Source organism: Epinephelus fuscoguttatus, linkage group LG5, assembly GCF_011397635.1.
Source record: "Epinephelus fuscoguttatus linkage group LG5, E.fuscoguttatus.final_Chr_v1".
In the NCBI taxonomy this organism is placed as follows: Eukaryota; Metazoa; Chordata; class Actinopteri; order Perciformes; family Serranidae; genus Epinephelus; species Epinephelus fuscoguttatus.
In genome coordinates this window covers 37,116,313-37,134,327 of record NC_064756.1, presented here as the reverse complement: position 1 = coordinate 37,134,327, position 18,015 = coordinate 37,116,313, and the positions used below count along the sequence as shown (strand labels likewise).

The window sequence follows — 18,015 nt, the reverse complement described above, 5'->3', positions numbered from 1 at the left end:
CGCAGCAGAGCAAAATCTGTGTGCATTTGTGTAAGCATGCAGCAACCACTTACCCGAGTCCGATCTCACTCTGAAATCGTCGAAAAGCTGCATGACACGCAGCTGGTTGCCACTGTAGTTTAACGGCACCTGGCAGTGTCGAGGGGTAAACGCTGTGGGACAAGGATGAAAGCTAAGTTGGCTAAAGTTCAGGTGTGGTGGGCAGGAGGGTGATGAATTAGTTCAACAAATACCAACTTTCACCCAAGAGAGCAATGTTCACGAAAGTATAAATCAGAAGTATATCTTGAGAGAAGACTACGCACATCACAGGCAGAACTTGACATGGTGTCCCAGAACATCAACAACCCACGCACCCAGGATATCTTGCACGTCGGGGAACTGCCTATTGGTTCGACATCCCATTGTTCCGACCATATTAAACTCATTGTTCCAAAGTCCATTCCGAAATCATCATGATGCCCTGTGGTTAAGGTCTGGTTAGGTTTAGGCACAAAAACCACTTGGTTAGGGTCAGGAAAAGATCATGGTGTGGGTTAAAATGAAAAAGAAAGTGACCAACACATTAGCCGTGAGCCTGCTCTGCTTCAAGCCGGTCGCGGCGCACCATACGCCCGCCATGAGCTGTTCAGCACCACGGACAGTCAGACTAATGGGATGTCGAACCAATGGGCTGTCGAACCAATGACATGGACCCGTACATCGTAGGTGGACATGGAACGTCCATGACCAAAATCGCAATATGTGACGTGGTCAGAGACAGAATGTGTTGCATACCTTTACCGTCCTGTTCAAAACCTGCTTCACCTCTGCCACCGTCCCCTCATTTAGGTGACTGGAGGCGGAGAGTTACTGTGCAACAGTATGGACACTCCTTTGGGCTGCTGCAAGGGGTGCACATGGAATGCAAAAGTTTCTTGGGGGAATGCAAAAGTATTTATCTTTTTTATCAACACATTTATTTTTTTCTCCCCCATTTTTTTTTTCCCATCCAGTGTATTCTCCCAGTGCCCTCTTAGGGGGTCCATATACTAGCACTAATAGGTTGAAGTGTAATAACAGTAGTAGTAGGTAATAGCAGTATCACTTCTAGACATACCTGGAGTTGCAGTAATAATGTTTGAGAAAGGAGTTCTAATGATATGTTGTTTGAATGTTCCCCTATACTTTTTCTGCAACAACCTGCAGCAGCAACATTTTCTTCAATCCAAAACTAAACACACGGTCCTGTCTGATAGACTCTGCAGAACTCCTTTTAATGTTAACATATGCATGTTGATACAGCCGACAGGTGGAATAATCGTTGATCGTGCTCTTCATTTACATTTCTCTAAAACACATGTGATTTATGACTCCATTATTATGTGCCTTTTATTTTACCTTCGTCTTGCCAACATTTACATTTACTTTCTCCATTGATTAATGATCCGGCTAACCAAAGATGAAACGTTGACCCCCAACTTTTAATTAGCATAGATAATGAATCTTTATGGCAGCTGATTAACATTTGAGGCATGATTGGTGTGTGTGGTCATTAGCTCACTCTGAGTTCGAGAGATAACAAATGGTGTTGATGGTAAGTGTGATTTATGTCCAAGTGTGATGTATGCAGTGATTTATGTAATTATCTACCCAGTGGGCTTGCCAAGAAGCAGAGTGAATGTTATGTATGTTCTTTCTCTGTTGGATGTGCATCGCTCATTGCAATATTGCTGAGTGCTACATTTGTACTCTGAGATTTTGAGATCACAATGTGTTGAAATGTGGATTTTTTATTTTTTTTTTTTTTTACCATGAGGAATTAAATGGATTCAAGTTTATTCTACCTGTAAAAATTCCAAGGCCATTCCATCAATAGGCTATAATCATCAGCTTATCTCTCAAAGCCAGGATGTCCATTTCAGTCTATGTAGATCAACTCCAGAGCTGCTTGAGTGGAAGTCTAATTCCTTTTACACGCCAGACAAAACCTATTTCAGAAGTATTAACTGTCAGTACGGAGCTTCTCTTGGGTCACATGTAAAAAAACAACCAAAAAACTGAGTAAACCTGCACACATAGTTTTGTCATTTATTCCCTCGGATTCAAAATCCTTGGGAGCAGTTTTGTCAATCCATATCCTCGGTATTTCACTACCCGTGCAGACAGTTTTGTTAATCTGTGCCTTTGGATTTTTGTTTCTCTCTACCCATCAGCGAATGGGTTCTGAAGACGTGTGTAAACTATTATCATTAGGCTATTACTATTATAGTATATAGCATAGTGTTATGCTAACGTAGCTCCAAGGCTTTTATTAATCTTGTTTTGACAATATAACTTGTGACAACACATTGACAAAGGTTTGAACGTGTATGGCTGTTTATAGTTTAACTGGCTTTGTTAAAAAAAAAAAAAAGAAGAAGCTGAATAGTAATTTTATGGGTTATTGTTTTTTGTAAGATCACTCTAATGGCTAACGTTAGCTGGCACATGGACTTTCAACCAGGAGACCACTGTCTATGTTCCGCAACTACACACAGTACTTTACACAGGTTTATGTCTCTTACATACCGTACATAGATATCAAAACCAAAGCCATGATCGTTTTTTTCTAAATTAACTTTATTTTTTATTTTTGTTTTTAACAAAGTGTTTTTCTTTCCCTAGATTTAACTGTGACTGTTTAACAGTGAATCCATAACCATTTGAAACAGACTTTGCATTCTTTTCATATTGCCAGCACATAATTTTCACAGATTTCATGCCACCAACATGTAATGCGTTGTTCAGAGGTTGTATTAATTTTATGCAGTTCTGTGAGACTACGTTGAACTGTTAACAGCTGTAAAATGTGTCAGTATTCCCAACTGTTGTAATACTGTCATTGCCAGTGCATTCATCTTGGCCTATCATTTTTTACCTTTTTTTTTTTTGTTTAAAGAAGTGTTCAAAGATTTGACTTGATATCACAGATTAGACTCACTGACTCTCTTTCAAAATTTGTATTAGACTTTCAATTTCAATTCAGTTTTTCTTTTTAAAGCCCAATATCACAAATCACAGTTTGCCTCAGAGGGCTTTACAGCATACAACATCCCTCAAAACTGGCTCAAAAAAAAAAAAAAAAAATAAGATTCTCAACTGGCTCCAGTTAAGAACTGGTGCCAAATTGTTTAATCCGTTTGAATCATGTGCCTCCGACCTTATCAGTTTCTGTTTTTTTTGTTTTTCTGACAGTTACACATTACAAAATAATGATGTCAAACTCATGCTTCTATGCTGCTGAAAAAACAAGAAGGAATCACGGTGGAGAGGAAGAAACAGTCCAAATTGTGGCTTGATTTCACAAATAAAGATGACAACAGTGCAGCCTGCTCTGTCTGGAAAATGATAATTTAAAGTAAGGATGGAGACACCAGCAATATGCTAAAATATCTTTCTACACAACATGGGCTTAAATACAAGAAATACCATGTATTTGACACTCTAGTCACAGATAAACATCCTGTGACAACAACGTTAGTGCCACGCAGGCAGGCTTAGCAGAAAACAGTTAAACAGTGGAGCTTTTATTTTCTACTCTGTGTTCGCACTCATAGATAATAAAACAGTTGTGTTCATGCTGAAGGCCTACATTTTTTTCCCCACACAGAACATTGATTGGGAATCAATAAGGAAACCGATTAAGAGTCATACCAATGCACCAAATACATAATGGCATTGGTATTAATAAAATCTTATCAATTCCCATCCTACGCCTGACAGCAGTGATAAAATAAAAGGGATTTAAGTTTCTATATGTACAAGCGGCGTAAAAGCAGTAACACAACAGAGACAACGGGCTTCAGTGGCAGGGAAATGAGCTAATGTGATACAAACCTGACAGAGGATGAACTAAATATCATCACAAAGTCCAGAAGCAGTTGAAGGGCCTGAATTCCTCTGAATCACTCTAAATGTTGGCATCAACATACCCTCTCATGATTACTGACTCAATAAACACAGCTCATTTTATCAGGCTATTGATGAAATGCTCTACATGCTGTACACACCAGATGACTCGCTGATAATAAACACTGGTTGTTTGCTTTCCATGATGGTTTATAGATACAACAGAATTAGCAAATAAGTCCAAAGCTGTATGCATGACAGAAACCATTTCGACAGGTTTAGTACGAGGGAAATATCGAACAAGAAGACATCAGGACTGACGTCACACAGTGGAGGAATGGGCCATCTCTGACTCCTGATTGGCCTGACAGGCTTCCAAGAGACATGGACTGATTATTTGGGACATCTCTATCTATCCCTGAACGCCTCTCAACCAAGCAGCAGAGTGGCTGCAAGGTTAAAACACACTGGCATTGAACCCACCAGGTAGCTGGGTCTTTCCTGTGCTCTGCTCCCATAGTATTAAGTAGCTGTTACAGTCCCTGCCATCTGCCCAGTGCATGCTGGGATGGCAACTATACCTCCTGCGACCCTGAACAGAATAAGCTGTACAGAGGATGGATGGATGGATATGCACAACAATGACTGAGTTGGACCGGTGAAGCCTGTAAAGCTGTGCCAGGTAGAGGAGTGAGCTGAGTCTAACCGAACAGGACAGTAGGATCAACATTCACCTGTCTCCACTGAAAATGGATAAAATGAGAGAATATTTGTACAGCTTTCATTTTCATTTAGATTTTCATAGTTAAAGGAAAACTCTGCTAAGCCTGCCTGCGTTGAGCTAATGTTATTATCACACAATATTTACCCCTCTGTAATGGATGTGCTGCTCGGTTGGGAAGCAGTGGAATTCGTGCATAGAGTGTCAAATACACGACAGTCCTGGAATGTAAGCCCACGTTGTGTAGAAAGATGTTTTAGCATTTAGCATGTTTCTGGTGTTTCCTCCTTATTTGAAACGATTATTTTACAGACATTACAAGCAGCACTGTTGCCATAGTTTGTCATGAAATGAAGCCATGCTTTGGACCTTCTTGTTGCACGTTTCTAGCAGCAGAGACACATAAGTTTGACATTGTGTTGCAACTGTCAGAAAAACATGCCAGCATCTATAAAAGGAATTAATAAGCTCGAAGGCAAAGGATTCTGATTCCAATTTGGAATCAGTTCCCGATTCCCATGCCGTCAGGCCCTTGGTGACGTGAACTTCTGAAAACGTAATAGCTGGTCTTTGCTTTCACCTTCAAACCTCTTTTTTACAAGTTGTGGTGTGTCTGTTTTATGTGTGTGTGCCGTTGTTTGAATTGAATTGTGTGAATGCTGAAACTGAAGAATAAATCACTCACTCTCAGGCTATAACTCCTGCGCATTCAATTTAATCAACGCATCAACTTCATGCGACACTCTGATTAAATTGAAAGCATTAGAGCGATGTCTGTAAGTGGTACTGGAATGTGCATGGTAAGAATTACTAGAACATGCGTAATGATTTATGCATCTGAGCTTTTTTTTTATATACTTACAGTGTACATTATTTACTATAAGATGTTGGCAGCAGAATGCACTGAGATTTTTGTGTTGCACTGCTCAGGGTGACACTGTGATGGAGGCTTTATTTGTGTTGGTTTATTGAAGCTTGCACTCCAGTTCTAAAACTGTGGAAGAGTTGTGTCACACAAGTACGCCAATTATTACTGGTTTGGTTAATATGCCACCCCGCCAGGCATACTGCAGAACTACACACAGTTTATTTTTGTGAAAGGAAAATGGTTTTTCTTTTTAAAAATATCTCCTCCTCTCATCTCTGTCCCCCTGCAGTTCGACATGCAGCAAATCACCCTGGAGGAGCTGAAACACATCCTGTTCTACGCCTTCCGCGATCACCTGACCATGAAGGACATTGAGAACATCATCATCAACGAGGAGGAGAGCCTGAAGGAAAACTCTGGAAACTGTCAGACGGAGTTTGAGGGAGGTGAGCGAAAGTCCCTGAGCCTACTTCACACACAGACACTTACACAAGTGTGTGTACCTGTGCGTGCATGTCAGTGTCATAGACGTACATTCTGCGGTGTGTGTGTGTGTGTGTGTGTGTGTGTGTGTGTGTGTTGTAGGAGGAAAAGTAATCGACGCTGTCAGGAAGAATTTGAGCTCTCTCATCAAGATCTACAGCCAACAGAGTCACAGCACATCTGCTGATTTAGTGATTTGGGACGTTGGTGGGGACCAGCGTCAGCCGGTCACCAGTTCAGAAGTGATGCCGATGAAATATGTATGACCTCACTGTGCAAAACTAGCCATCCAAGGTTTATAGATATCACAGCAGCAGAGGGTATTCTAGGACTTCTTCAATGTCTCACTGTAACAATGGGAAGTTTTTTTTTGTTTTTTTTTTAAGACATTTTAAAGAAGCACTGTGTCAGATTAAGAGGCATCTTGTGATGAGAACTGCAGATTGCAACCAGGTGAAACTTCTCTCATGTGCCGAGCGGGGTTGAAATGATATGAAATGATGTGAGTATTAAAGAATTTATCTTGTTATCAGTCAGAATGACGCTTAAAGGAATACAAATGGATGGATTTTCATTGGTTAAACAAATGTATTACTGTAATCGAAACTTGAAACCATTTTGCCATTGGCAGTATGTGTAAAAAGTCTCCTCTTGGACAATAACTAAAATGAAGGGGAGGTTCAACATCCAGTTACATTTTTTTTTCAATATTGTAGATAAGCAAATGTACACGCTATGATAACTGTCAACTTATACATCACAGTATACCTTGAAACCGGTATATTGCTGCAACCCTAGTGCCAAGCGTGATCTCCTGGTTAGGATTCCTTCAGTGTTCATTGTTCAGGAGGTTTTACTGGGACTTGAATTATCTGCAGAGATCTCCTCCTCTCCAAAACAAATGGACCCAGTGATTTAAACCAGTAAAAACACAGAAGAAAAACAGTTTCACAATACAAATCAGTGTTTTACTGAGGCTGTTTAGCTTATCACAGATGGGCCACTGCTAATGTGTGCTCACCTGTTAGCGCTGATAACTTAAGATCCAGACGTTTAGGAGGTTTGTACCTGGAGCTAAATTAACCTCAGAGGTCTCATCCTCTCCAAAACAAACAGACCCAGTGATTTAAACCAGAAAAAAAACACCAAATAAAGCAGTTTCACATTAAAAAAATCAGTGTTTTTCTGACTCTGCATATCGAGGAAGGGCTTCTAACTGCTGGAGCTGATGCAAAAATACGAATGACCCTATCTAGAGCCATTGTGTGGTCTGTCCGTTCTGGGCTACTGTAGGAACATGGTGGGGCAACATGGTGGACTCTGTGGACGAGGACCCACTTCAAATGTAGACATTTACGGCTTATTCTAGGGTAATAAAAACACAATTATTCTTATTTTCAGGTATAGCAAAGTAAAGCATGTCTTCTATTATATAAAGAAAACATACCAATTATATTATATTCAATTTCTGCCAATATATCCCCCTAAATCCTGCACACTGGACCTTAAAGTATTTCTGTTTCATGTGCCTGGTTTGAATTCGGATTCACTGAGTCAGCCTTGTGTGTCTTTTGTGCTTTGTCTTGACAGAAACACATTTATTAAAATGATTGAAGAGAAAGAACAAAAATCAACGAGATTTATATAAAACATTCTAGAAAATAGGTGGCCTAGTGTCACAGTGCTCAGTATGCGGCCCAGGCAGTTCCATATTAACAACATATGTGCAGGGCTCCATGTTAACGAGCATCTGTTTGGTTTCAGCTGAGCAGATGCTTGTTGCTGTAAAGCACCTGCCAAGAGATATGTTCAAATCAACACTGTTACTTTAATTAATTTACCTCTCACTGCCCTCTTAACACGTCCACGCACGTCCCGCCGTTCGATCTCCGGTTTGTTGTCTCAACCAGGCGTAAGCCTGGAGGGGGTCATGTGTGTGAGTGTTAGAGTTTGTATCCATCTGTCCATATCTCATCTTGAATACTTCAGGGCCAGTCAGCCTAATATTTTGTGTACACATGTGTGACTGTATGCTCAAGGACCTGTCATGGTTGCTGTGATTCACAATGGTTGAAAAACTTGTTCTGGTGACTGTTTTATATCGTCATTGAGTGCTGACTCCTCACTCCTTTTAACCAGCTGGTAATGGCCGCAGGTTTTCTAGAAATCGTCATGGCTAAAACAACAAGCTTCACTGTCTGCTGGAGGACACATGTTGGCCTTCATCATGGCTCCAAAACTGACATCCACAGAAAAGTTTGGTCTCAATCTTAAGTGGAGCATCTGCAGATTAACTCCACATTCGATAGGTTATGATACACCAAAGTTAGGCACATTACGACATTAACTAATTCTTGTTTTTGTTGTCTTCTCTGCCATGTTTACTGTTAGGGAGGTGGGAGGGACAATTTCACGGATTTCAGCTGCAACCCAGTTTTGTTCTGTCTTTTGCACAGACAAAATTAATACCATTAAAAATCCAGTTATGAATTATATGGATCAAAGATTTGTGCTTGTGTTTTAATTATTAATATTAATACACACATTAATACACACATTTAGCCCCATAATTATATTGTGTCTATATTTTACAGAAAGTGGCTGATAGCACAGAAACTAGATCTGCTCAGTGCAACACACCATAGCTTCATCCAAAATAGATAAAGGGTATATTTCTATTAGCTTCTGGGACGCCTCTGAAACATGCTGCTGTGTGTCTGCTAAAAATCACAAGATTTGTCTGAGGCAGCCACGATCAGCTTGGCCAGCTGCTTGGTGGACATTTGCACTCTGCTGAGGGCACTTCTCTAGTTTCTCTTTGTTGTTTACCAGTAAGACTTGATTGGAAAGCCTCAGTATTAAAACAGATCGATCATGCTGGTGATTACTGAAGGGGGATTTTTTTATTAATGTGGAGATTGTAAATGAGAAATTTAAAATTTAAAGTATTAATCTTAATTCTTTGCCCCAATTGTGGCCCTCTTTTTCTCATTTTCAGCGCTGACTAATGCTGTAGAAATAATGTCACACTGGAAAATGTGCATGTTAAGCTGTATTTTGTGACACATTATTGATTGCGTGTCTACCTTGACTGATGATATGAGTGTTTTGAAAGCAGCCTAAAAAATGCCCTGGCATCCATTTTGTTCCAACACTAATCACATGAATTTGGGGTGTAGGAATGGCTGAGTCATAACGTTCCCAGTTCCCACATATCCTGAAGGCAGCATGGTCGAGCAGGGTCCCAACCTACTTTGTTATGCAGTGTGACTGTCCTCATCAGAAGTGTTTGCAGGATTAATAATACTGAATGTGTGAAATTCCATTGCACTGAGATTTTCTCTTCTAGTCAAGGTCGTGTATATTTTTCATGTGTTGGCTAAAATGATGCTGAGAGGCCGAATGGTTCCTGATGTCCCTCTTCACCAAACACCACCTGCCTGTGAATCATCCTACAGGGAATTTACTTGGCTAACACCAGTGTCAATGAGGAATGACAGAGATTGCGCCAGCACTTTATCAGGGTCTTAAAACTGGTGTGGAGTGATGACAACATGATGTTCCTATTGGGTTTATGATGAAAACTGACCACTGCAGGATCACACAGAGCAATCACAACTGTTTGGCCCTGGATCCATGAGCACCACCTGCCACGCAGGGACACCAAAATGTGCTCAGTCATGCAGAAATCAATACATCGTGTCACAGTGCGATTCATACTGAGCACAATTCATCATGCTACTCTGGTGCTTATTGCTTCAGCTTACTGGTATATAGGTAGCATAAGAGGCACTTGATTTCCCTCTGGCTTCAGCTCGCTCTGGAATCAATATGGTGTGGAGCTGAAAAACAACAGAATAAAGAGTGTAACCACCGATCCATAGAAGTTCACCAGGCACTGATTCATTGCTGAGCAAATTACACCAATAGCGTAAAGCGCAGAGAAACATGTAGGAGTAGCAGCTGTCCAGGGAGTGCCTGGCAGCCAGACGCAAGTGTGGAAATCAACTTTGATCCATGAATGTCACAGTTGCCATACAGGTGCATAGATTTAAGAGCCCCATCTCAACAATATGTTCAGATTGTACATGTTTGTGATCACTACAATCTGGTATTGTTTTCGCCTTGTGAGTCTGTGTGTGTATGTGTCACCAAGACAAAATGTGTTCCCGGAGAGCAGGAACTACCACAGAAACCGCTAGACATTGTCATGAAACTTAACGGGTGTGCAGTTGAGATCACGTTTAAGGCCGAATTTGAAGATGGGTGTGGTCCGAGTGCAAGGACAATGGAATTAGGGTAGCAGGAAGTAGGGAAGGGACCATTGGCCGTGGGCGGAATATGAGACGATTGGCCCCTTGGCACAGATATGCAAAGGACCCCACCACCAAGAGTTTTACGTCTCTTTGTAGTCAACATGCATCTTTTTGTGGTTGTTTTGTGTCTCTTTATTGTTTTTCCAGTTTTTGTGGATATTAGTGTGTCTCTTTGCAGTTCCTTTGCATCTCCTTGTGGTCTTTTTGAGTCTCTTCCTGGTCAGTACCTGTTCATCTGAGTGACATTTTGCAAGTTTGTTTATCAGCCAGGTTTTCAATCAGTCACCATATCAATACATTAGAGGTAGTTAATATCTGTACACTTTTTACACAGTTGACTAAGCTGTAGCTCAACTGAATTTGGAGCACAAGTGAATGTCGACAGCCATAAGTCAGCAGCCTGGAAACCAGCATCCACCTCATTACCTTCATGACCACAGTGGTCTACTGAAGAAAACCCTTTGTGGATATTTGGCAGTGGTGTGGTTACTTTGGGCGGCTGAGGAGGTGTTTTATGAGGCTGACAGCAGGTTCAGGCGACTGGACTGAGAACTAATGTCTAGACCACAACTCTCCTCCCATCTTCACAGTCCAGCTAGCAGCTGAACACAGCTGCTCTTTCCATTGACACTCTGTTCAACTCACCCTGACTTATACAACTATAGATAGATACTTGAAATTTAAACCAGCTGCATGAGTATCAAGGAAATGACACAAAATCCTAGTAAATTCTTGAAAAACTTAGAATTATAAAACAGTTACATAATGTCATCCCAGATGGTTTGACTTCTGTTAACCCTTTAAAAACAGCTGCAGGCGATTGTTGTATAATCTTGTTTAAGTCAATTTAAAATCAAAACCATAATAGCCAGAGCATTCATTCTGTTCGCAGCAGAAAGGTAAGGCATTTGTCTCCTGGGTCATCAACTCAGTTATGTTACCGTGGCCTATGTGTGGTGCAAACATGTTGACAGCAAGCAGTGGCACCTGTGTTTCCCAGTAACGGCTGCAGGATATCAATGCTTGCATAATCGTGTAAAATGAAAGATATAATATCTCTAACATTCATTCTTGTTGCTACAGAAAGCTAAGAATCCTGTCGTTTGTGTCATTGCATTGTAAACTTGTGATGATGTCATTATGTTACATGCCATGCAAAAGTGTGCAAAAATGTGTGGTGTCAGAGAAATAAATGAAGAAATTAATCAAAAAGCCTTTGCAATCTGTTCATTAAAAAAAACACATCTCAAAGAAAACTAAATATTGTAAATAGTTCAATTAACTTAAATAATAATAATAATAATAATAATAATAATAATAATAATAATAAAGGGTTTTTTTTTAGGTGTTTTCAAATTTCATAATTTATTGGATCAATGTGTTTTGTGTGTTATTTTGTGAAATGTGATGAAAAAACATCAGATGATTTTTTTTTTTTTAATCTGTGACAAAATTTCTGTACTTTTTTCAAATATTATGGTTTATTGACTTACGTAACCATTTAAAGAGTGTAAAGGCTCTCCAAGAAATGACATCACACTGAGCAAAATACCAGTGTAGGCACTGGCTGACCACCCCTTCTGCAGAGTTCAAATGGCAGGTCAGTATCTCCAGAGCGCTGTGGTCTAGAAACATAGTTTTAATGGCCTTTGCTCCATCTTTTTTTTTTTTTTATTCAGTCTCTTGATATGGAATTGGGTTAGTAGTATACAACTGTTTTTTATTTTTTAACACAATGACATCGGATCAGAACTTGGTGTCAGTAGATACACAAGTTTAGGTATTGTAATCAGGAAGTAAAAAATGATATTGTAACATCTCAAGTTTATGGCTGGATGTTTGTGTCGTCTCACAGCAGCATTAGCCTCAAAATCACCAGATTATTAATATTATTGTATAAATTAGGGAAGCAACTTGCGACTGGGAGATCACTGCTTCAGTTTTTACCCCTGCAGGATGTGACTGAGAGGAGAAAGTGAAAACATGTCTACTTCCTGCATTTTGAAACTGTTGCTCCAACAGCCAACAGATGAGACTGTGGTTGTACTAGTCAGCTTCAAGGTGTGAATATGAGTAATTACGAGTGTGAGCATGGGATTCCTGAAAAAGATATTTGCAAAACCATCCTGGTTAAATTCAGGTCGAAAAAAAAACCATATTGTTAAGCATGACTTGTGTACAAACATTGACCAAAATAAAAGCTTCATCCAGTGCGGAGTTACATAACCTTGCTTTTTGGCTCAAAGTTCATTCTTAGATAATCCATTTGGCTAAAACATCACGTCACGTCATGTTTTATACGATGTGAGAGTCTGGAATAGTATTTTTTTAACAGGAGAGTGCCAACTAATGACACTGCCTCAGTGCCTCAGCCAAGAAAGATGTAGCAATTTCTGTCCTACTTTCCACATTGCATTTTCTTTGGAACAGCAGTCAAGAGGCATTTTTGATGACTTCAGTGCTTCTTGAATTGAGAGTTAAAAATAGAGCAAGTGAGTGTGTGAGCCATGTGGCTGTGGCTCATTGGCCCAGCTCCCCTAATTACCACGGCCGGGTAAAATCATTTCAGCCCCGCGCAGTCCGACGACCCACTGCAGGGAGGAAGAGCTGCTGAGTTACCGGTTGGTGCCGGAGGTTGATTGAACCAGAAAATTATCTCATAGAGAGGGTCTGGACTGCTGTTGTGTGAATGTGTATGACTTGGATTTCTGCATAATGTCTATTTACTTGCACTCCAGTGTCTTTCGTCTTTATGGAGACAAAGAATTGATGTCTTGAGGTGGATGTTGCTGTCAAGTGTTTGAGTGCTGTTCAAGAAGCATGAAGGTGATACTCCTCACTGCTTCACCACCTCTAGTATTTAGTCTGACTTGATTTATGTGTTTAACCCTCTGAGACCCACCATAAAGCCATTGTTGTCTTTTTTTAAGAGGAATAGGGCATCTTTATTGGGAGATAGCAGGTCAACAGTATATGCCACAAAGAAGTTTGAAGTTTTTCTAGTCATAAATCTGTAATAAAGACTGTGTTTTGGTCAGATATAGATTCACATTTTTAAAGTTTAGCATCCATAGGGGCTTAGGACATTATGATGGAAGTATTTGAGGACCATTCCCATCCTCACAACAGTTTTTAGGTTGATACCATTTGTTACACAGATTTGGTGCTAATACCTCTCAAGAATTTATAATGGCCACAAGTCCTCCAGAATACTACATGAAGACACCAAAATCTTTAGGAACACTATAGAAAAATCCATTCTGTGATTTAGTATCAAAAATGTCTTTCATTTAGAGATTTTTGTAAGAATTTAATTTTTTGGCTATTTGGATGGCAAACACTTCTGTTCTGAAAACTGCTGAAGAAACCCTTATTGTCAACATCTTCTGAATACCCAAGGTCTCTCGTCTGTGGTTGTAAAGTTTCATGAGGATGTGATTATCCTAGAGATCACAAAAGGTCTGTTTACAAAGTGATGTCAAGTCTCATGGCTACTCTGGGACTTAACATCATTACACATAAATAAAATTGGGCTCATTGAATCCACAAGAGCCTCAGCTTTCTAGTCATACTCAATTGATGCAATTACAAGACTGTTAGGGGACCCCAGTATGCAATGTGTCATAAACTACATGGGATAATCATAAAGTGAGTATGTCTGCAAAGGGGAGACTCTTGTGTACCCAGAGGATCAATTTTCATTAAGATATTTTGAGGTGAGAGGCGAAGGGACCTCTGTGGTGTGTTTTCGTCACCAAAATTTAGCCTAACTTTGGAGCATCATATGATGCCATCCCATCACAATCTCCTATATACACTAATGTTGACCAAGATCATAATGCACAAGCACACTCTCAAAAATGACCATAAATAAAATTGTAACCTCAGGTTTGCCTGTTGGCCTTGTGATGTTCACAAATGAACACAGAAGCTCTGAAAGTTTAGTTTTAGATCTCTGTATTGTAATATTGGCTTTCTGTTAAAAGAGCTCTAACATTAGGATTTCTTTTCAGCATCACAGAGCACTTAAATTTTGATATAGCACACTGAATTTGATGGATTCGCTATTTACCAGACCACAAATGAAACCATAATTAGCTAGCTTTCATAGCCTGTGGACCCTTTGCCTCACTCCCCGCTGCTAGGACACGAATTTCCCAGTAGGAGAGTGGACGACAACTCAGACCTTAGCCACTGTAGCAACTCCAGGTCAGCCAGTGCAAACCTCAGCCTCAAAGTTAACAGCAAGCTAGTGGCCAGTGGCAGCGAGGGGTCTAATCTGTGTAACAGCAGTAACAGAAAGTTTGGTACAGCAGAGACTTGGAGTGTTTGAGAGGGCAGTCCAGGACCACACCCCTGGCTCGGTCTCACTGAATGAGAGTTACTACAGTTCACAAAGTGAAAGTCCATTGCTTTTTGAGGCTGCAAAATATGTATATGAAATCACAGCACGTGTGGACTCTGTGTTGTGGTGGGTGCCCTTCATTTGTTGACACTACCGGTACATTACAACCTGTTCACTCATTGGCAATAAAAAACAATTAAAACATTTCCAAACTAACAACAAGCAAATCTCTTGATAGAGGAGCAAGACATTTTTTTTCTTCTTCTCTAGTGCATTTTCTGTTATGTAAGTTTGAATGGAATAATTCTTCGCTCAGGGAGAGCAGTTGACCATTGAACCAAAGGAGTAAATAAAGTATAAATGAACCACTCCAACTGCCTGGTGTTAGTGCACTCTGTGTTTGTCTTCATTATATTCTCTGTCTGGGGGCAGAGATGATAAATTCAAAGATGTGTCAGAAACAGAGGTGTTATCATCTTTTAAACCAGCACTTTCTGTTTGTCTCCTTCTCATTTCTCTTTCAGTTCACCCTTCAAAGAAGAATCGCCAGACGTGTGTGAGGAAGAGCCTCATATGCGCCTTTGCCATGGCATTCATCATCAGCGTCATGCTCATCGCAGCCAATCAGATGCTGAGGAACGGCATGGAGTAGCTGAGCCCACTGTGAACAGGGAACAAGCCAGCCTGCATGTGCATGCCAGTGGGTGAGGTCATATCCCTGTTGATAGGAAAAGGACTACAAGGAATAATACTCAAAATAATCGACAAAATCCATTTTTAAAGTTATTCTTAGTTTTTTGAACGAGTGGCGCCTCTCCATGCGACGTCCAGTGAAACCGTGAAGCCAGCATGAGGAGTGATGCAGGACTCCTCCCCCTTTACTCTGACAGGGACACTCAAGGGCTGACATTACACATGATACTCTGTCGTGTCTGTTTCCCTGATGCAATAAAAAAAATGTAACAAAAAAAAAGTGCAGGAGTTCAGAGCTGCTTGCTTTTCCAGCAGGCGAGACGTGACGTGTGTGTCTGCAGATCTGTCACCCACCAGGAGTCTGATGAGCTACCAGAGCTGCAGTCTGGGCCCCGAAAGAGAACAATTGCCCTCTTATTATAGTTCCTGGAGGCATGATGGCAGCGCTCGCCGCCACTCAAGCAGAAGGATCTGTACGCGTCAGGCGGACAGCTCCTGGAGCTCCCATGGTGCTACGATACTTCAGCTCTCCAACTTTCTATTTTCAACTACTGTGACTGTGGGCTGGTATGAGGTGCTGGCATCAGTTCATCGGCCCTACACACCAAGCAGTCAAGCGAGCAAAACGTTAAATGTTAACTCCAGGCTGGTGTTTTGGCCTGTGATATTCATGAATGAACACAGAAGCTCTGAAAGTTTGAACACTGAACACTGTTCAGGGTGCAAAGAAAAGGTTTCTGTGTTCTGTTAAAGGAAAGAAAATCCACCCTTTTAGTGTTCACTCTGTTCTATATCATCACTCTGTGGTGTTCAGTGCACTCCAGGAGTTATTTTGCAAGGTGATTTAATTCAGCTTTCTCTCACTCTGCCTCGTCTACATCTGCCTCAGTTGGTGATTTTCTACATTTCCCCAAATGACTTTGGACAACCCCCAGAGATCAAGTGTGAAACCATTGCATTCAAAGACAATGGAGGAGCAAAATAACAAGGTTTTCCAATCGACAAAACCTGAATAGATTTAGTCTAAATCATGGATGCTCAACTTGCTCTGCCCAGGGGCCACTTTTGCAAAATATTCACAAGGCCAGGGAAGAGTTATTAAATAAACATTAATAATATTTGTCAGATTAAATGAATGGACAATGCAAATCCAGTCGCAGCAGCCCTGCATGGGTCAGATGTAGGCAAGGGTGTTTCTAGGATTTGAGGACATTCAGGACCTCTTTTGGGGGGTCTGGGGGATCCTTCCCTGGCACTTTCTTTTCATAATTAAGCTCTACTTCAGTGTTTTGTATTAACTAAGGCACACCAGTTACAGTCTAAGTACAAACAAATTTTTTTAGTGTGAATCAGTTTAATACCATTGTGAAATAGAAAAAAACTGGCGGGTCCTCCGGCTCCACTTCATCACATTTTTCCTATTTTCCTATTAGTTGTTGAATATATGTTGCCACGTAATCTGGGTTTGGCCAGTTGTCTGTTAATATAAAGGCCCAGGATCACCAAAGCAACATCAGAACTTGCGGCAATGAAGGCCGACTGTTGCGTTGCCTCAAGTCACCTGTGTCTCGGCCAGAAAGTTTCACTTGAACACAATACAAAGATACAGCCAACAGCCAACTAGCACGTACGTTCTGCACCTGCGCAGGAGGACGTAACTCTCCGGCAGCAAGTGGCTGTAGACTGTATTCATCATCCAAAAAGGGAAACCGAGAGGCCAACAGGACGGTTCAAGATGCTAGATAGCCAACAACACAACCTAACCTTACTAGTGAACAATAACACAATTACGAACCATTCTGCTAAAGAGCTCAGTGGCTAACAAAAAAACTTACCTAGTTTAACAAATTTGTTTTGATCTCATGCCCTCTTGACTTAAGCCATTTGTTTACTTTCCTCACTCCAGTTTCTCTTCTTTTGCACTGAGCTGAACTGCCAATCAGAGTGATTGCATTCGACGACTTGCTCCGCCATCTCTACTGATGATTCAACATGCCAAATCCACTGCAAAAAAGCTGAGAAGGGCTGATTAGTGCCAAATGCTACACACCGCAGAATTAGGGCAACAGGCGCTCACTGATGGCAGATGACATCTTGGTGCGTCAGGGCCCTAAGAGAAATTGACTTAGGAATGTACGGTACAACACCATCAACGCAGAATTTTTTAACAGTGTAAGGGTGGATTTTTCTTTGTCCTTCAAATCACGGTGATTCAAGTTAATGAATTATGACTGCGCTCAAGTTTCCTGCGCAAGTTATTGCTGTTACTTTTAAATCAAAAAAATTAAATGATCTGTGTTTATTTTATCATTTTTAATGTAGATGAGTTGTAATGAGTTAGTTTAATATGTCAAATATACAAATGAAATAAAAAGGTGAGCAAAACAAAGGTACCATTTAATTTATCTGTTGGTTTTTGTTTTGTTTGTTTTTTCAATTTAAGAACATTTTCTGAATTTGAATCCATCCTGCAGTCAAATTCTGATTCCACTGTTGCTTTTGTTGGTTGTAGATCTGATATGGTAAATTAATCAGTTATTTGATTTTAGTCACTTGTCTAAGCTAAAATGTAAAAACATCAGTGTGTCATGAACTTACATGTACTTATGTTAGCACCCTTTATATAGCCCTTGTTTTCATTTTAAAACTGTTGCTGTTGTGGGATAGAAGTTACTGTGTGGACCAGAGATAACACATTTCTTGACTTGTTGATTCTGAG

General features: G+C 40.5%; 1 protein-coding gene across 3 annotated transcripts in view; it reads left to right on the top strand.

Moving 5' to 3' along the window:
* Positions 1 to 17,680, top strand: part of LOC125889489 (calcium-binding protein 8-like) — a 107,344-nt gene extending 89,664 nt beyond the window's left edge. For 2 of the 3 annotated variants that reach the window (XM_049577527.1, XM_049577525.1), the window contains exons 5-6: positions 5,749 to 5,905; positions 6,045 to 7,293. In XM_049577527.1, the coding sequence (XP_049433484.1) occupies positions 5,749 to 5,905; positions 6,045 to 6,208 (321 nt within the window). In that variant the 3' untranslated portion in view covers positions 6,209 to 7,293. Of the gene's footprint in view, positions 1 to 5,748; positions 5,906 to 6,044; positions 7,294 to 15,127 lie in introns of those variants that run through there. The other variant, XM_049577526.1, reaches the window with a different exon arrangement.
* Positions 17,681 to 18,015: the final 335 nt, after the last annotated feature.